The 20618-nt window shown below is 41.2% G+C and overlaps 1 protein-coding gene across 1 annotated transcript in view; it reads left to right on the forward strand.

The window, feature by feature from the left end:
* Nucleotides 1-1932: 1932 nt before the first annotated feature.
* CSTF3 (cleavage stimulation factor subunit 3) overlaps nucleotides 1933-20618 on the forward strand; it is a 77682-nt gene continuing 58996 nt past the window's right edge. The window contains exon 1 of the mRNA XM_037999536.2: nucleotides 1933-2135. Coding sequence (XP_037855464.1) covers nucleotides 2109-2135 — 27 coding nt within the window. The 5' untranslated portion in view covers nucleotides 1933-2108. The remainder of the gene's footprint in view (nucleotides 2136-20618) is intronic.

The raw sequence follows: 20618 nt of genomic DNA on the forward strand, positions 1-20618 counted from the left end.
TAATCCCAGCACTTTGGGAGGCCAAGGTGGGCGGCTCACGAGGTCAGGAGATCGAGACCATCCTGGCTAACACAGTGAAACCCCATCTCTAATAAAAATGCCTGTAGTCCCAGCTACTCAGAAGGCTGAGGCAGGAGAATGGCCTGAGCCCAGGTGGTGGAGCTTGCAGTGAGCCGAGATAGTGCCACTGCACTCCAGCCCCGGCTACAGAGTGAGACTCTGTCTCAAAAAAAAAAAAAAAAAAAAGAAAAGAAAATTAGCCGGGCATGGTGGTGCACGCCTGTAATCCCAGCTACTCAGGAGGTTGAGGCAGGAGAATCGTTTGAACCTGGGAGGCGTAGGCTGCAGTGAGCTGAGATCGCACCACTGCACTCTGGCCTGGATGACAGAGCAAGACTCTGCCTCAAGAGAAAAAAAAAAAAAAAATCCCAAATGTTCCAAAACTCAAAATGCTCCAAAATCTAACTTTTCAAGCACTGACATGACTGTCAAAGGAAATGCTCATTGGAGCATTTTAGATTTTGGATTTTTTGATTAGGGATGCTAAATTGGTTAAGTATATATATGTAAAACACTTTCATATTCTGCTTTTCTTTATTTAATACGGTGGTTGCCTTTCTATGTCAGTCATCGTACATTAGCATCGGTTTGCTGCGTGACATTCCATTGCAGAGATAAATCTTGTGATATTTTTAACTAGTCCTCCATTGCTGGACGGGGCAATGAACATCTGTTAATACACATCTTTTGCCCATGTGTCTGATTATTTTAAGGGTAAGATTTCAGCCTGTGGAAAGGGAGTAAGTGTAAGTTTGAGCAGAGGAAAGGAGATCTAAAAGAATAAGGCGAGTCTGGGAACAGTTCAACAGGTTACTCTGGGGCATCGAACCCCTGTAGGCGAGAAATGGTCGCAGACATCTTACAATGATGCTTAAATGGAAGAGCAGTTTCAGAAGACTTAGCTCATTTAATTTTTTTTTTTTTTTGATAGGGAGTCTCGCTCTGTTGCCCAGGCTGGAGTGCAGTGGCATGATCTCGGCTCACTGTATTTTTAGTAAAGACGGGGTTTCACGGTGTTAGCCAGGATGGTCTCAATCTCCTTACCTCATGATCCGCCCGCCCCGGCCTCCCAGAGTGTTGCGATTACGGGCGTGAGACACCACGCCCGGCCTAGAACTCCTGATCCATTCGTCTTGGCCTCCCAAAGTGCTGGGATTACAGGCGTGGGTCACCACGCCCGGTCAATCTCATTTAATCTTAATGCCAGATACTGTTCCTAACACCTTTCTATGTATAATTTATTTCAGTTGCAGGTACTATTATTCCCACCTATAGGCCAGAAAGCTGAGGTACGAAGTTTAATTGCCCAGAGTTACTTATCTTCGTTAAAATCCAAGCAGTCTGGGCTCCAAATAATTATATCCACTTTGCAGTCAAGGAACCATGCTGAGATGTTGAGCTGAAAATCCAGGTCTCACAGATTTCAAAGCTTTCTACATAAGAGTAGACGGCGGCAGTAAAAATCAACGTGGGCTTATCTATCCCTCCCACCCCCAAGAAAAGTAAAAAGCAGGAACTGAGACCAGAGAAAACCTTCACGGATTCCTTATCCCCTAAATATAGCAGGCATTTAACGCTTAGCATTGCTGACTAGCAATCACGCTTCAACGGTGAGGAGCCAGGCTCTAAAGCTTTTTAACTGAATTCCAAAAAGCGCGCGAGCCTCCAGGCGAAACAGATTCCCGCCTTCCAGCCGGTTAGAGCCGGCTCAGCAACAGCCTCTCCAGGCCGGGGTAGTGACGTCAGCCCAGGAATTGGGCCCGCCCCGGGATCTCGCTGCCTTCTGCACGCTCGGAATAACCAACGAGTCGCGAAATTAGCCCCGCCCACTGCCCCGGAAGTTAATGCGGAAGCCACACCCCCCTCCTCGGCCGGCAGGGGCGCAGCCATTTTAATTCATATCTGAGTGGGCGGTGGCGATTGGTGTTGGCGGTCTGGCTCAGCTGGGCAAGGGGTAACTTTACTGCTTTGGGGGTGGTTTTTAGTTTAATTTTTCTTTTCTAGCTTCCCATCGACGGTCAGTGCGCACGTTGTAATCAGCTGAGGCCATGTCAGGAGACGGAGCCACGGAGCAGGTGAGGAAGGAGAGTGGTGGGGCCTCGTGGCGACCTCTTCTCCACGTCTGTTCCTCCGACTGCTCCAGACATGTTCGCCTGAGGAAGGAATTGGGTCTAGTGAACCCGGGGGACAGGGTATATACAAGAGTGGTGGGAATGGGGAGCAAGATCTGATTAAAATTTAATTTTTTTTTACTTCCCTGTCTTAGGCACGAATACGAGTAAATACTTGATTTAGACAATAGCCGGTAGGCTGCTTCGTCCTATTTAGATTTATGGGACTACTCCAGATGGGATGCTTTCCTTTGATATCGCTTTGGTGTTAGAGTGGATAGGAATTATTTTAACGCGCACCCGCCGTTTTAGAAAAACTTGACAGTATTTCTTTCACCCAGCCAAATGTAGTGTACCCAGAAATAGGTTACTAATTTGAGAAATGTTTGAGACAAAGCTAATCTGGAGAATTAAGATTTAAGAGAGCGAGTGAAGAAAGAAGCAAGTTATGCTGTGGTTTTGGGAATATTGTGGCTTTCTTTCGTTTTCTTCCTTTTCTCCCTTTTAGTCACATTTCATTTTCGTTTTTCCAGCTACTAAACATTGCAGGTATATTATAAGTTGAAAATGAGAAGTCTGTTTTGGCCACTGTAAATAAAAGCATGTTTTAGTAGTAAATATGGGTGACAACTAAATATTTAAAAATTCAGACTTTTAGGTTAGATCAGTGTGGTTTGTTTCTTTTGCCCTTTGTATTCAGAATTTTGTAGGAGAGTACCTTTTAGTGTGAGAGAGGAAACAAAATAGTTTTGAAAGATGCCATTAAATTTGTTTTTCGATCTAAGTCCTGGTGTGTTTAGATAAATACAGTTTCTAAAATGGAGGCTAGGTAGCCTGCAGTCTCAATTTCCTGAAATTTCCCATTGCCATAGCAACGACATGCACTTAGATTTTCATTTTTCAGGTTCCCTAGCTTATAACGTGGAAGATGTTATTGAAGGTTGACAGAGATGAGGCAAAATAGGAGTGTTCTATTGCATAGTCTGTAAGACTGTAGATTTCGTTTTGTCGGCAGTGTGACTAAATTGTTTTGTGTTTGCTCGAGGACTGGTTTCAGTCCAGAAATCTTCGCACTATTTACATTTTACATACTGTTAGCATGCCCGAGCATGCAAAGTCTTAAAATTACTGTATCAAAACTGTTTACCTCTTTTCTGATCTAGTATTTGCCATCTGAAAGTGAAGGATTAATTAACTGAGGTTTCATTGAAAGTTTCCGAAATTCATCGTTAATCTTAGAATTTATCTAAAATTACAAAGACACAGAAATGTTACCATGACCTCTTGAATGTTTTAGAACTGTGGTGTTTCAATGGTACAGACAGATGGTGGTGAAAATTTGTAGAAAAATAATTTCCCCCAAGGGTTTTATTGTGCAAAGTTTAGAACATAGACAAAAGTTCAAAGAAAAGTGCAGTGAACACCTGTAGGACAACTCTTCACCTGGAATCAACAGTTGAAAGCCTTGCCATACTTGCTTTATCTCCCCATGCTGATTAATTGAGAACAGGGTCTCTGTCACTCAAGCTCGAGTGCTGTGACGCCTTCACAGCTTACTGTAGCTTCGACCTCCCTGCGCTCTGTGATCCTCCCACCTCAGCCTCCTGCCTCAGCTTCCTGAGTAGCTGGGAGTACAGGCGCGCGCCACCATGTCCAGCTAATTTTTTTTTTTTTTTGAAACGGAACCTCAAGCTCTGTTGCCCAGACTGGGGTGCAGTGGCGCGATCTCGCCTTACTGCAGCCTCCGCCTCCCGTTTCGAGCGATTCTCCTGCCTCAGCCTCCCGAGTAGCCGGGATCACAGGTGCCCGCCACCATGCCACGCTGATTTTTGTTTTTTAAGTAGAGACGGGTTTCGCCACGTTGCCGATGCTAGTCTTGAACTTCTGACCTCAAGTGATCCGCCTGCCTCTGCCTTCCAAAGTGCTGGAATTACAGGCGTGAGCCACCGCACCCAGCCTAATTTTTGTAGTTTTTTTTGTAGAGACAGGAATTCGCCATGTTGCCCAGCCTGGTCTCGGAACTCCGGGGCTCAAGCGATTCGCCCACCTCAGTGTCTCCAAGTTTTGGGATTACAGACAGGCACGAGCCACCATGTCTGGTCCATGCATGTTTGTTTGAAAGTATGTTGACACTTTGCAGCCCAAATATTTCAGCATTCTCATATAAATAAGAGCAAAATGTTGTTACATAATCTTCATACCATTTCCCCACCCAAGAAAATAATAATATTTCTAAAATCTAGTCCTTCTTCAAATTTCCCCACTTGTCCCAAGAGTATGTTTTTTTTTGTTTGTTTTTTTTTTAACCAGAATCAATCTAGATTTACATATTGAATCATTTGCTTTTGTCTCTTTAAGTAGTCCCACCATTCTTCCCTGGGGCTGTTGTCTATTTGAGGAGACAAGGACACTTACACTGCTTTTCTGTGTGTATTTGTTTTTTGTTGTTTGCTTGCTTGCTTTTGGTTTGGGGTTGATGATGTCATTTAACTTGCCCCTTCATCTTCTGTATTTCCCGAAAACTTTACAGTTAGGTCTATACTCAACCTTGATATTTGGGTTATTTTTGTATAGAATAGTTAACATTAGCAGGCGCTTCTGCTGGGTTCTGTTGGATGGTTCTGTTTAATCACTTGGTTTAGGGTGATCTTCTCATTGTTAAGGGTCATGTTCCCCTTTGCAGTTAATAATCTGTGAGTTGATACCATGTTCTTTAATCACCTTATACCTAGTTATCAATGGATAAATCATGACTAAATTAGCTATTACATTGGAAGTAGCAATGGTCGTTTTGTTTTGTTTTGTTTTTAAAATCCACAATTCTATTGGTCTGTGTCTTTACTGGCTAATACTTTCTGCAAAAAAGACCTTTTTTTCTCCCTGAAGATTAAGTATCGCTGTGGATTCATAGATTTCTCTTAGTGTGTTAATATCAGTGATAGCCATTTTTATTTTGCACGCTCAACTTGTCCAAACCTTTTTGGTGGCTCCTGTATCTTTTCTTTCAGTCTGAACGGCAATTTAGACATCTGATTATCAACAAGGAAGTCATCTTCATATAGTCTTTTCTTTAACTTTTTAATAATACATTTCAAACATATAAGAAAAATAGTATAATATATGAAGTACCTGTCATAGAGCTTCAATTTATGGCTAATCTTGTTTCCTCTGTGACTTCATTTGCTTCTCCCACCCCCATTACTTCAAAGCAAATCCTAGATACTGTATTCAGCTTCAACTAAAATAGCCATTAAATAGCACCTTAAGGAGTGACTGATGGAAAATATGAATGAGCTGCACCTGTTTGATGTTTAAGACAATATTGAAAATCTGGAGGAAAAGAGGAAAATCTGGAGGAAAAGATTTCAAAATGACCTGAAATCATGGATGAGAAAAATAAACTCAATGAAACTAAAGAAGAATAAGAAAAAAATTAAAACCACTCTGAATCATGGATTCGCTTTGGAAAAATGCCAAGGGATGGGGTGGATAAAGAGTCCTACAAGATGCAGGTGTAGATTTAGCCTTTTAGTAGCACTGAAGTTCAAGTTTGTAGAATAAACCTGATTCTTAACTTTTTTACTGAAATATACGGATAGTCATTTCTCTCTTGGTGCTAAGATTTGTGATTTGTGCCCCCTAACAGAGGGAAATTATTGCAGACAAGCAAAATCACTACAAGGTTTATTGCTGTGATTTTGTTTGTTTGTTTTTTAACTCTAGTAAGAAAGTTCAATTTTGCATGTAGAGAGCTGTTGGAATTACCTTATAGTGTTCAAGGATACTCTTCTGAAGCCCCTTGCTTATTGTTTTTGCCAGTTTAATGGTGATAAAACTATTCGCATATAGGTTGATCCCCCTGACAAACGTAGGATTTCTGTGTGGAATTATGGCTGTATTATTTATTTCATGGTTTTTTGTGTGTGTGTTTAGTTTTTGTTTTTTTGAGATGGAGTCTTGCTCTGTTGCCCAGGCTGAAGTGCAGTGGCGTGATCTCAGCTCACTGCAACCTCCGCCTCCCAGGTTCAAGCAATTCTGCCTCAGCCTCCTGGGTAGCTGGGATTACAAGCACACACCACAATGCCCGGCTAATTTTTTTGTATTTTTAGTAGAGATGGGGTTTCACCATGTTGACCAGGCTGGTCTTGAACTCCTGATCTCAAGTGATCTGCCTGCCTTGGCCTCCCAAAGTGCTAGGATTACAGGTGTGAGCCACTGTGCCCGGCCCGTGGTGTTTTTTTTTTTTTTTTTTTTTTTTTTTTTTATGTCTGATTCAGCTTTTGATCTCATTCTTAGGTGCATTTAACCTTGTGCACTACTCTTACATAATAATATGTAATATGTAAATCCACTACTCTTACATAATAATATGTAATATGTAAATGCACTACTCTTACATAATAATAATATGCTGTTATTTAGAGTTCTTCCATTGGGTTTTGAGCTTCTTGAGTTGAAGAGATGGTGTTATTCATCTTTATGTCTTAAAGACCTAAGAAATAATATTTTGATGCTTAAAGGTATTCAGTAAATGAATGGATTAAGTTTGCATTTAGGCTATATATATGCAGTACATTACAAATTTCTCCAATAATTTAAACTATTGGGAAGACAGGTGCATCATAATATTTGGGGCATAAGAGTGGATGGTTCTCTCTCAATCTGTTTCCAGTGTGTGGCTGATTCTTAAAGTTTTGTTGGATACGAGGAGGAAGAGGTATGTGTTTGGCCTCATCAATTCATATGAACCCTTAAGACCCTAAAATTTTGTTTCTCTACTCTTAGAAATAATAGTTTACTTTTTAAAATTTTTATTTATTTACTATTTAGGTAGAGACAAAGTCTCACTATGTTTCCCATGCTGGTCTTGAGCTCTTGGACTTAAGTGATCCTTCTGCCTCAGCCTCCCAAACTGTTGGGATTACAGGTGTGAGTCCAGCCATATTTCACCTTTTAAACAATATATAACCTATCCTAGAATTTGGAATGCCTAAATTACAAGCCAAATGATCCTCAGCTTGGAAAAACTACTTGACTCTAAGAAGCACAAATTAATTGCCAGTAGTTCTTAACAAAGGAGCATTTAGGCTCATAAATACATGTTTTTAGTGAAAAATAATTTTGGGAAGATTTAGAAAATATGAAGAGTATTTGTCCTATTATATACTTATTAATAAGGAAAGAGAAAGTTGAAACATCCACAGTGTTGAAACCTGAAACCTGGTTTATTTCATTAGGTAACCATTAGTTCTTAAAGCTGTTTAGAAGTAACAGTGTTGCCCATTTTAGTCAAGGTGCATATGTGTAGGGGTTTGAAGAGGCAGAGAAAGAGCCAACTATGTGTGTTGGACAATGTATGTTTTTGGACTTATTTTTTCCAAAATCTTTCTGTAACAACCTTTCCTAGTTTTCTTCCTCCTATTTTTAGTGATGCTTGTTTGGTGTAACAGTTTTGGTTAGGCAATTTGATTTGATCTTTATTATTGATATTTCTTAGGAAACTGGAGCATATCAGATATTCTGTTTGGGGACAATTGCTCCTAAGAGAAATTGCTCTGTGCTTAAAGAATGAAAATTGGGTTTTTCTTAGAGATACAACAGAAAGGTACTGTGTTAGGTGATATTGCATTCCTTCGACATTATTTCGGGGAATGTAGGCGTTTACATCCCAGATAGACCTTCAGAAGGGCAAAATCTGTATTTGGGTGTTTTTACCTATTAATTGGACAATTGTCCATATGAATTCGTGATTTTAAGCTTTTTTTAAAAAATAAACCTTCAATTTGGTGACAGTGATTTTAAGCTTTTCTACCATGTCTCTGAATCTTTCTCTTTAGGTAGGACCTACTTGTGAATTTGAGTCTTTTTGTTTGTTTTGTTGGACAGTTGGTAATGGTATGAGAATTGGGCTAAAAAAGGGATTTGAGTTGGCAGTTGTTTAAACTATTTTTAGATTAATGGACAATTTAGGATACATAGTAAATATTGGATAAAATCAGAAGGGCAAAGCTTCTGTGTGTCCTAATTAATGTTTTTCTAATATTTGACTTAGTTTATTTAGTGTATTAAAACTGGATTACTCATATTTGATAGAAGTCTCGTCTTTTAAGTTCCAAATGGTTAAGATTTTAATTTATATTTTGCAGCTATTTGTTTCCTAGGGGATGAATATGCAAGTTTACTAAGCAGATAATGATAAATATAATTATTTGAAGCAGTATGTTAAGCCAAGATCTTTATTTTATTTTATTTTATTTATTTTTTTGAGACAGAGTCTCGCACTTTCGCCAGGCTGGAGTGCAGTGGCACGATTTCTGCTCACTGCAAGCTCTGCCTCCTGGGGGTTCACGCCATTCTCCTGCCTCAGCCTCCCGAGTAGCTGGGACTACAGGTGCCCGCCACCACCCCCTCACGTCCGGCTAATTTTTTGTATTTTTAGTAGAGACAGGGTTTCACCATGTTAGCCGGGATGGTCTTGATCTTCTGACCTCGTGATCCGCCCGCCTCAGCCTTCCAAAGCGCTGGGATTACAGGCATGAGTCACCACGCCCAGCCCAAGATCTCTTTTTTTAAGTTTTCGAGTTATTTGTATGTTTAGATTTTTAATCTATGGATGATTTGGAGGGATTATTTTTGTTTTGTATTGTAGGATACATGTTCAGTTTCATTCACAGCAAACATGAAGTAGGGTTTGGTTGCATTGGTAAAGGAACACAGAAGTAAGCTGACATCTGGTCCTAATATCCGGTCTCAGTGTGACACCTGTCACATACAGTACTTTATTATCTAGGCATATGAATGGAATCAGTTAAGTTACTCCTCTATGAAAGTCTCAGCATGGCACCGTGGCTCACACCTGTCTGTAATCCCAGCACTTTGGGAGGCTGAGGCTAGCAGATCACTTGAGGTCAGGAGTTCAAAACCAGCCTGGCCAGCCTGGTGAAACTGCAGCTCTACTAAAAATACAAAATTAGCTGAGTGTGGTGGTGCATACCTGTAATCCTAGCTACTTGGGAGGCTGAGGCAGGAGAATCCCTTTAACCCAGGAGTCAGAGGTTGCAGTGAGCTAAGGTAGAGCCCCTGCACTCCAGCCTAGGTGACAGCCTAGGTGCCAAAAAAAAAGTCTTACAGAGTACTACTCAGGTCTACTTTTAATTTTGAAAAAAAGTTAACCACAGAGAGAGATTCAAGACTTCAAATACATAGTATATTTAGTTTTCTTAATATTTTAGCAAAAAATTCACTTGGAATGACAAGTTTGTTGCCACCTTATTTTTAATGAAACATGACATTTGGAAAACATTTGTGGAACAGATAGATGAGGTGGTACATATTTCTTAAAGTGAAGCCCATGGCCCATTTGTGTCATGATTAGGTGCTTTATAAAAGTATGGATATGTAGACTCTCATTTCACACCTAACTGTTAAGTGGGGCTGAGACTCTTCATTTGAAACAGGTGCCACAGTGGTTTTTATGTGAATAAAAGCTTGCAGACCACAGAGTTAGATGATACCTGGTTGTTTTACAATACATTCTTGATAAATAAGTGGATGAATAAATGGCAGATATTTGAGGATGGTATTTTACTGATTTTTGCTGCCCACCCCCATATATTTAGTTATTACCCTAAATAGTGAGAAATATAAAACCCGGGTTGAGACTCAGCTCTGCTTTTTCTGTTGGTCATAGTAAAAAGGTTACATATTAAATCTTTCAGTCTACCATTTTTCTCCCCCTCTATTCATACTTTTGTGTTACCACTTTAATGATCCCTACTTTAAGTTAATTTCAACATGACCGCTAGTATAACACCCTTCTAGTTTATCATGAAAGTAGCTATTTGAAGAAAGAGAATTATCTTTTTTTTTTTTGGTCTGTTTTGCCTGCATAGTAGAAATAGAAGAAATTAGATTATTATTATTATTGTTATTATTATTATTTTTGGAGACCAAGTCTCACTCTGTTGCCCAAGCTGGAGTGCACTGGCATGATCATAGCTCACCACAGCCTCAACCTCCTGGCCTCAAGGACTCCTCCACCTCAGCCTCCCAAACTGCTGGGATTACAGGTGTGACCCACCGTGCCCAGCCTTAAATTATATTATTATTTCAGTCATTAACATGATAGCGTCTGTCACTTCTTCACATCCCACCCTCCCATTAACAACCTCCTAATAAAAGTTACAAGCTCATATAGAAAAAAAGTGGTTAGGAGTTTCAATAAATCATAACTCCTAGGGCTTTCCAGAGGCTACATCACCTCTCCACAGTTATATGTGAAGGCTATTAAAAATGGTCTTTCCTCCCTTTTCCAACTACGTAACTGTGAGGCTGAAATTTCTTCATATTTTTCATCTAAAACAATATATTGTAACAGATACATTGTTTTGTTTGATTGAAAGAAGCAGATAATGTCTTCTATTCAGCCAGACATTTAAAAGATCATGAAAATGTAAAATGGTGCCATTCTTTTGACTTTTTTTTTATTTTGGAAAATTTCCTTTGAAAAAATATATTGATGTTTAAGGAATTTATTATTTTTAAATGAATTAAATACTTTAATTTTTTGTTTTAATTTCTTTTTCTTTTTTTTTTTTTTTTTTTTTTTGGGACAGAGTCTCGCTCTGTAGCCCAGGCTGTAGTGCCGTGGCGCAATCTCGGCTCACTGCAAGCTCTGCCTCCTGGGTTCACGCCATTCTCCTGCCTCAGCCTTCCAAGTAGCTGGGACTACAGGCGCCCGCCACCATGCCTAGCTAATTTTTTGTATTTTTAGTAGAGACGGGATTTCACCGTGTTAGCCAGGATGGTTTGGATCTCCTGACCTCGTGATCTGCCCGCCTCGGCTTCTCAAAGTGCTGGGATTACAAGCGTGAGCCACCGTGCCGGGCCTGTTTTAATTTCTAATGTAAGTAGCGATAGAATCCCTTTGGACTCCTCAATTATTACTATTTATTTTTATTTTTATTTGTTGGAGACGGAGTCTCACTCTGTCGCCCAGGCTGGAGTGCAGTTTCACAATCTCAGCTCACTGCAACCTCCACCTCCTGGGTTCAAGCGATTCTCCTGCCTCAGCCTCCCAAGTAGCTAGGACTACAGGTGTGTGCCACCACACCCGGCTAATTTTTTGTATTTTCAGTAGAGACGGGGTTTCACCAAATTGGCTAGGCCGGTCTCAAACTCCTGACCTTGTGATCCACCTGCCTTGGCCTCCCAAAGTGCTGAGATTACAGGTGTGAGTCAATGTGCCCGGCGCGGGCTCCTCAATTTTTAAGAGTGTAAAGCAATCCTTTGCAAAATGTTTGAGAATAATTGGAATAGTACATGGTGCCGGTGAAGCCAAGATCGTAAGTTATATTTCTCTGAGTTAGTTAGCTTCACATAACAGAAGGTTAAACATAGAAAGTGGCAAGGCAACCCACAGAATAGGATAACATTTTTGTAAATCGTGTCTGATAAGGGATTTGTAACCCTAACATGTAAAAATTCATTAATGAAAAAACCCAGCCAGGTGCGGTGGTGCACGCCTGTATTCCCAGGTATTTGGGAGGCTGAGGCAGGAGGATTAGTTGATCCCAGGAGTTCAAATCCAACCTGAGCAACATAGCAAAACTATACCTCTAAAAAGTAATAATAATAAGTCCAGTTTTTATTTTATTTATTCTTATTTTTTCAAGACATAGTCTCGCTCTGTCGCCCAGGCTGAAGTGCAGTGGCACAATCTTGGGTCAATGGAACCTCTGCCTCCCAGGCTCAAGGGATCCTTCCCCCTTAGCCTCCTGAGTAGGTGGGATTACAGGTGCCTGCCACTGTCCCTGGCTAATTTTTTTGTATTTTTAGTAGAGATGGAGTTTCACCATGTTGGCCGGGCTGGTCTCAAACTCCTGATAAGTCCAGTTTTTAAATGGAGAAAATATTTGAACAGACATTTCTCCAAAGATGTACAAATGGCCAATAAGAAAACGAAATGATGCTCTACTTTGATAGCCTTCAGAGAAATGTAAATCAAAACCACAATGAGATATCATTTCAGACCCATAAGGATGGCTATAATAAAAAAGATAATATTAAATGTTGGTAAGGATATGGAGAAATTAGAACCCCTTATACACTGGAAATGTAAATGTAAATGCCCCTTTAAAGTCTGGTAGTTCTTAAGAAGGTAAAACATAGAGTTACCACATTACTTAGCAATTCCATTTCTAGGTATATATCCAAGAAAAAGGAAAACACACAAAGTGAGCTCCACAAAGAAATCTTATACACTAATGTTAATGGTAACATTATTCGTAATAGCCAAAACTGGAAACAATCCAAGGTCCATAAATAAATTAAACGTGGGATATGCACATAATGGAATATTGTCACAAGAAAAGTACTTAATATATGCAAAAACATGAACTTTGAAAACATGCTAACTGAAAGCCAAAAACAAGGCCAGTCATGGTAGCTCATGGCGGTAATACCAACACTTTGAGAGGCCGAGGCAGGTGGATTGCTTGAGCCCAGGAGTTTGAGACCAGCCTGGACAATATGGCAAAACCCCATCTCTATAAATATAAAATTTAGCTGGGCATGGTGGCACATGCCTGTAGTTCATTATTGGGAGGTCTAGGTGGGAGGATTGATTGAGCCCGGGGGGTTGAGGCTGCAGTGGGCCGTGATTGTATTCGAGCCTGGGTGATAGAGTGAGATCCTGTCTCAAAGAAAAAAGAAAATTAGAAACAAAAAGAACACATATTGTATGGTTACGTTAAATATGGGCACATCCCTAGAGACAAAGTAGATTAGTAATTTCCTAGGGCTCAGGGATTGGAGGGAAATGGGAGGGACTGCTAACAGGTACAGATTTCTCTTTAGGGTGATAAAATGTTTTAAATTTGTGATGGTTCTGTAAACTTGAATGTATTCATAAATAAAAACCATTGAGTTATACACTTCAGATGGGTGAATTGTATGCATGTGAATCACGTCTCAAGCCAGTGCTAAAAAAGAAATTATAAAAGGTTAAATACATGATATGCTTACCCTACTTTCAAACTTTTTTTTTTTTTGGAGACAGGATCTGGCTCTGTTGCCCAGGCTGGAGTGCAGTGGTGTAATCTTGGTTCACTGCAACCAATACCTCCTGGGCTCCAGCCATCCTCCCACCTCATCCTCCCAAGTAGCTGGGATTACAGATACCTGCCACCACACCCAGCTAATTTTTGTGTTTTTTGGTAGAGACAGGATTTTGCAATTTTGCCAGGCTGGTCTCCAACTCCTGAGCTCAAGTGATCCACCTGCCTCAGCCTCCCAAAGTGCTGGGATTGTAGGGGTGAGCCACTGTGCCTGGCCCCCCTACCCTCTTTCTTTTGACCAGTTTTAAATGGTTGTGTTATTCACAGAGAAAATAAAATTAAGTCATTGGTAATAACGTATGTCTTGATAACTAGTCCAGTTTTTGCTCTACTTCTTTGATTTGGGGTCCCCTGCCTCTTCCCTGTTAACATCACCTGAAGAATGATATTGGGATTATAGGTTATTATTTCAAAAGCAAAACTGGATTTTGATAGTTTTTTATAGTAATAAGTTGTTGGAATGCATAAGCATGGGACAGCTGTTCTTGCTACACTAAGCAGTTTGTTACAGAAGGGCACTGGAAACTTGCCCTGTTTTCTCTTCTTTTTTTTTTTTTTTTTTTTTGGTTTGAGACAGAGTCTCTGTTGCCCAGGCTGGAGTGCAGTGATATGATCTTGGCTCACTGCAACCTCCGCCTCCCGGGTTCAAGCGATTCTCCTCCCTCAGCTTCCCAAGTAGCTGGGATTACAGGGTCCTGCCACCATGCCTGGCTAATTTTGTTGTTGTTGTTTGTTTTGTTTTCAAGATGGAGTCTGGCTCTGTCACCCAGGCTGCAGTGCAATGGCATGATCTCGGCTCACTGCAACCTTTGCCTCCTGGGTTCAAGCAATTCTCTTGCCTCAGCCTCCCAAGTAGCTGGGACTACAGGCACGCACCACCATGCCCAGCTAATTTTGTATTTTTAGTAGAGACAGGGTTTCACTATGTTGGCTAGGCTGGTCTTGAACTCCTGACCTCAGGTGATCCACCTGCCTCAGCCTCCCAAAGTGCTGGGATTACAAGCGTGAGCCACCATACCTGGCCAATTTTTGTATTTTTGGTAGAGATGGGGTTTCACCATTTTGGCCAGACTGGTCTTGAACTCGTGACCTCGAGTGATCCGCCCACCTCGGTCTTCTAAAGTGCTGGGAGCCACTGTGCCCAGCCTGTTTTCTTAAAGTGACCTGCTCTGGCAACAGATTCAGGAAAAATACAACTTCATTCCTTATGGAGGCCCAGTCTCTCTTCTTTTGGGTACTACGAAACTGTTCAGTTTTTCTTTGCCCAATGGTGTTAGGGTAACCAGGCCAGAAAACAAAAATGCTACACTCTCAGCATTGGCTACCCAACTGGTTCATAGCTGTTATGTTAAAAGGGTTTTTATTGTGAGAATTAAATGTGATCATAACTAGCTGGATATACTCTTGAGCATTCTGGTTAGCTTCTGCTGTTAATTAATGCAGTTGATTGAGAATTACATGTATAGATTGTGTTATGAACATTTAACTACTGAGGAGCTAGGCCAGAAAAAAACATTTAGTGATGTAACTGGTACTTCTGCTAATTCCCCAGGTATGTGGATAGCATTTTAGGGGTTCTATGAAATTGGATGGGGGGAAAGACTCACTAATCGCTAACTGAAATTGAACATTCCCTTTTATTATAAATGTAGGCCAGAATTTACAGAGGTAATAGTGTTCGCAGCAGCACTCATCACTCATGTAGTGAGTTGGCCTCTAGAGCTTGTTATTTGATGTATTAAGTATATATTACTATAAAAAAAACTTTGGAGCAAGGAGTGGTGGTACACGCCTGTAGTCCCAGCTACATGGGAGGCTAAGGTAGGAGGATCACTGGAGCCCAGGAGCTCTAGATCAGCAATGTAGAGAGAGCCTGTCTCTTTAAAAAAAAAAAAAAAAAAAAGCAACAATACACATACACACACACACTTTTTCCTTGGAAATCCCTTAGAATTTATGTATTTAAGAATATTCTGAGAAAAGGCTCGTAGGTTTCACTAGACTGCAGAAAGGTTTTGTGGCACCAAAGGAGCAACTAGAGAGCCATAGTTTTTTTGGGGGGGGGGTGGGGGGTTTGTTTGTTTTGTTTGGAGACGGAGTCTCACTCTGTCACCCAGGCTGGAGTGCTGTGGCACCATCTCACCTCACTGCAACTTCTGCCTCCCAGGTTCAAGCAATTCTTCCACCTCAGCCTCCTGAGTATCTGAGACTACAGGCATGTACCACCACGCCCTGCTAATTTTTGTATTTTTAGTAGAGACGGGGTGTCACCATGTTGGTCAGGCTGGTCTTGAACTCCTGACCTGAATTGATTCACCTACCTTAGCCTCCCATAATGCTGGGATTACAGGTGTGAGCCACTGCGCCCGATGAGCCATAGTTTTCAACTACGACTGCTACACGTTAGAATTACTTGAAAAGTTAAAAAAAATTTTTTTGGTAGTATGTACATTCCTAGAGATTCAGGTTTAGTTGAGTGAGGGTGAGGCTTGAACATCTTTTAAAATCTCCTTCCCTTAGATGATTCTAATGCAGAGCCAGGATTGAGAATCACTAAAGGGGTGGCTCATTTGATGTATTAAGGAGACACGTATACGTCTTATTGTGATTATGCTTGGTCGGATATCAGATTCTATCTTCTGAGTTTCTCTCTTTTACAGATTATATGGTATAGCTTACCTGATTTGGCAGGTTAATTTCAGCAAGTGGGTCTTCAGCTCCAGAATACCTGTGAACACTAAAGTAATTTAAATAGCTCTCTAAATGTAAAATTGACCTTACTAACAAGAGTAAAAACAATTATAGCAATAAACCTTGGCAGTGATTCTGCTTGTCTACAATCCTTTCCCTCTTTCAGAGGGCAAAAATCACAAATCTTAATACCAAGAGAAAAAAACGACCATATATTTAGTATACACATTTGAGATTATATCAGGTTTATTCTTCAGTGATACTGAAAGGCTAAAAGAAATTGACAACTCATACCTTGTAGGATTCCTTGTCTACCCCATCCCCTGGCAGTTTTCCAAAGCAAATCCATGATTCAGAGTGGTTTTGGGTGTTTGTTATCACTGATTACCTAAAGCAGTTCAAGTATAGATGAACTGTTTTTTGGTTCCCATATCAGTTTTACTCCTTAGTTAATTGTTATCATTTTATAGTCAGTATCTCAGGACTGAAATTCTAGTTTACGTAAAATTTCTTTCTTTCTTTTTTTTTGAGACTACGTCTTGCTCTGTTGCCCAGGCTGGAGTGCAGTGGTGTGATCTTGGCTCACTGCAACCTCTGCCTCCCAATATCAAGCGATTCTCTTGCCTCAGCCTCCCGAGTATCTGGGACTACAGGCATGCACCACCATGCCCGGCTAATTTTTGTATTTTTAGTAGAGATGGGGTTTTGCTATGTTGGCCAGGCTGGTCTCGAACTCCTGACCTTGTGATCTGCCCGCCTTGGGCTCCCAAAGTGCTGGGATTACAGGCATGAGCCACCAAGCCTGGCCTCTTTCTTTTCTTTTACAGTGTCTTGCTGTCACCCAGGCTGGAGTGCAGTGGTGCAGTCTTAACTCACTGCAACCTTGAACTCCTGGGCTCAAGAGATCTTCCTGCTTCAGCTTCCCGAGTAGCTAGGACTACAGGTGCCTGCCACCACACCTGGCTAAGTTATTTTTGTTTTGTTTTGTTTTGTTTTGTTTTGTTTTGGTAGAGACAGTGTCTCACTGTGTTGCCCAGGCTGGTCTTGAACTTATGGCCTCAAGCAGTCCTCCTGCCTCAGCCTCTGTAGTAGCTAGGGCTTCAGGCACACAACACCATGCCTGGCTAATTTTTAAATTTTTTGTAGAGACGAGGATCTCACTGTGTTGCTCAGCTGCTCTTGAACTTCTGGCCTCAAGTGGTCCTCATGCCTTGGCCTCTCAAAGTGCTGGGATTATAGGCATGAGCTACCATGCCTGGCCTAAAATTTCTTTTAATTTTTTTTTTCAAGAAGTAAACCCTTTGAAAGAGTTCTTTATTTTATTGTGTATCCCAAGGGCCACTACAATGTCTGACACATACTAGGCACTGAGTGAGTATTTCTCAGGTGAATAAGAAAAAGTCAAACCAACCAGAAGAGTATATGGAAGAGTAAGTGTATGTGTTGTTTGCATGTCTCCCTGCTCAGCATCACTTTTTATTTTCCATGTGGCTGCCTGCCATGCCTTGTTTTATTTTTAAGTGACTACAAATTCCATAATTTATTTAACTGGTCCTTTTGTGTATATATATATTTAATTTTAACAAATAGAGACGGGGTTTTGTTCTGTTACCCAGGGTAGAGTGCAGTGGTGTGATTATAGCTCACTGCAGCCTTGAACTCCTGGGGTCAAGCGATCTTTCCACCTTAGCCTCTTGAGTAGCTGGGACTACAGGCATGCACCACCTATCTGGCTATATGTAGTTATTTATTTTCAGTCTTATGTAACTACAGTCTAGTAGCTGACTCTCATTATATATCTTTGTGTACATGTGCAGTAAGGTGTTACTAGAAGTGGAATTCAGAATCAGACGTTTATATTAAACGTTAATCAGTTTCCTTTCTTTTCTGAGACGGAGTCTTGCTCTGTTACCCAGGCTGGAGTGGGGTGCAGTGGCGTGATCTTGGCTCACTGCAACCTCTGCGGTCTGGCTTCAAGCAATTCTCCTGTCTCAGCCTCCCGAGTAGCTGGGACTACAGGTGTGTGCCACCACTCCCTGCTAATTTTTGTATTTTTAGTAGAGACAGGATTTCACCATATTGGTAGGGCTGGTCTCCTGAGCTCAGGTGATCCACCCGCCTCAGCCTTCCAAAGTGCTGGGATTTCAGGCATGAGCCACCGCACCTGGCCACATTGATAAGTTTCTACTTGCCCTTGCTAACAATATGAGAATATTTTTTGCTGCTTACCCTCACCAGTGCAATTTAATTATAAGATGTTAGATCTCTATTTTCTGGTTTATATTTGCATTTCTTTTTTTCTTTTTTTTTTTTCTTTTTTTTTTGTGAGACAGAGTCTCACTCTGTCACCCAGGCTGGAGTGCAGTGGCGCCATCTTGGCTTACTACAAGCTCCGCCTCCCAGGTTCACGCCATTCTCTTGCCTCAGCCTCCTAAGTAGCTTGGGACTACAGGCGCCCGCCACCACACACCCAGCTAATTTTTTGTATTTTTTAGTGGAGACAGGGTTTCACCGTGTTAGCCATAATAGTCTCGTTTTCCTGACCTAGTGATCCGCCTGCCTCAGCCTCCCTCAGTGCTGGGATTACAGGCATGAGCCACCGTGCCCGGCCAATATTTGCATTTCTTTTGAGTCTTTAAAAAGTTAATTATAAACTGTTCATATGCTTTGCCCGTTTTTTGTTTTAATTTTTAAGTTTTTATTAAATTTTTTTGACACAGAGTCTCGCCCTGTCACCCAGGTTGGACTGTAGTGGTACGATCATGGCTCAACCTCCAGGGCTCAGGTGATACTCCCACTTCAGCCTCCCAAGTAGGTGGGACCATAGGCGCATGCCACCATGCCCCACTAATTCTTTGTATGTTTTGTAGAGATGAGGTTTCGCCATGTTGCCGAGGTTAGTCTCAAACTCCTGGGCTCAAGCAATCCTCCTGCCCACTCCCAACCCCAAAGTGCTGAGATTGCAGGTGTGAGCCTCTGCATACGGCTGCATTTTCTTTTTGAACCACTGGTGGTTAATTGATTGTGCTTTAATTTAGTATTTTTGTCATGTGTTGGAGGTTTTTTTATGTTTGTCTTTTTTATTTTGGTACTTTTCTCATGTGCAAATTTTAACTTACCATGTAAATTTACTCTTTAAAGACTTTTTGTTTTTTTTAAGACAGGGTCTGGCTCTGTCACCCAGGCTCGAGTGCAGTGGCGGCAATCTCAGTTCACTGCAACTTCTCCCCCCCAGGCTCAAGCGATCCTCCCACCTCGGTTTCCCAAGTATGTGGGACTACAGGTGTGTGGCACACGCCTGGCTATTTTTTGTATTTGGGTAGAGACGGGGTTCTGCTGTGTTGCCCAGGCTGGTCCAGAAGAACTCCTGAGCTCAAGGAATCCTGCTTCAGCCTCCCAAAAGGCTTCTGAAGAGCTTTTCCTATGCAAAAATACATTTCACCATATTCTGCTCTAGTTCTGTCTTGTGTTTCTGTTTTTAACATTTAAGTCTTTGATCTCTCAAGTTTATTTTGGCAGAAAGAGTAAAGTAGAAATTCAACTTTATTTTGATAAAATTGAATTCACAGTTATTCTAACAGATGACTATATAGTTATTCTGAAACCATGCATTGAATAATTCACCGTTCTAATTTGAAAATGCCACCTTTATTATTTGCTGATTTTTCCATTTGCTGTTCTTTCTGAGCCTGTAGTTTCATGTATGGGTAGAGCCAGTAGTCCCTTATAAACTTTTCCAGCTTTAGTTCCTTGAGCAAGCTATTCATAAAGTTCTTATATGTTAGGAAAGCATCTTTATTTTAATTTTGAATTACATTAGTCAACATGTCTTTTTTTTAAATAAGTGAATGCTTACCAGTGGTGCAAGCTAATTTATTCCAAAGAAAAGAGTTTATTTCTCCTAGGTAATTAAAAAAATCTGAACAGATGACTTTTTAAAAACTTTTCCAAACTGGTGTTTTGACTGAATTGTTCCATGAAATACTAATTCCACTAAAAAAAATGGGGGGGGGGGGTGACGGGGAAAAGTGATAGGGGCAATGCTTCCTTCTTTATGCTTGGATATTATCAATATGTATTGCCATTTATAGATGTCAGGATGTCCTAGAAAAAAGGCAAAACAAAACGTTATATAAATTAACTTTTTTTTTTTGAGACATAGTCTGGCTGCTGTCACCCAGGCTGGAGTGCAGTGGTGCGATCTCAGCTAACTGCAAGCTCCGCCTCCTGGGTTCACGCCATTCTCCTGCCTCAGCCTCCTGAGTAGCTGGGACTACAGGCGCCTGCCACCATGGCTGGCTAATTTTTTGTGTTTTTAGTAGCGACGGGGTTTCACCATGTTAGCCAGGACAGTCTTGATCTCCTGACCTTGTGATCTTCCCGCCTCGGCCTCCCAAAGTGCTGTGTGGCTCTGTCACCCAGACTGGAGTGCAGTGGCACTGTCTCACTCATGGTACCCTCTGTCTCCTGGATTCAAGCAATTCTTGTGCCTCAGCCTTCCAGGTAGCAGGGATTACAGGCACACACCACCATGCCCAGCTAATTTTTCTGTTTTTAGTAGAGACGGGGTTTCACTGTATCGGCCAGGCTGATCTTGAACTCCTGGCCTCAAGTGATCTATTTGCCTGCCTCGGCCTCC

The sequence above is a fragment of the Chlorocebus sabaeus genome, chromosome 1 (assembly GCF_047675955.1).
Source record: "Chlorocebus sabaeus isolate Y175 chromosome 1, mChlSab1.0.hap1, whole genome shotgun sequence".
Classification (NCBI taxonomy): Eukaryota; Metazoa; Chordata; class Mammalia; order Primates; family Cercopithecidae; genus Chlorocebus; species Chlorocebus sabaeus.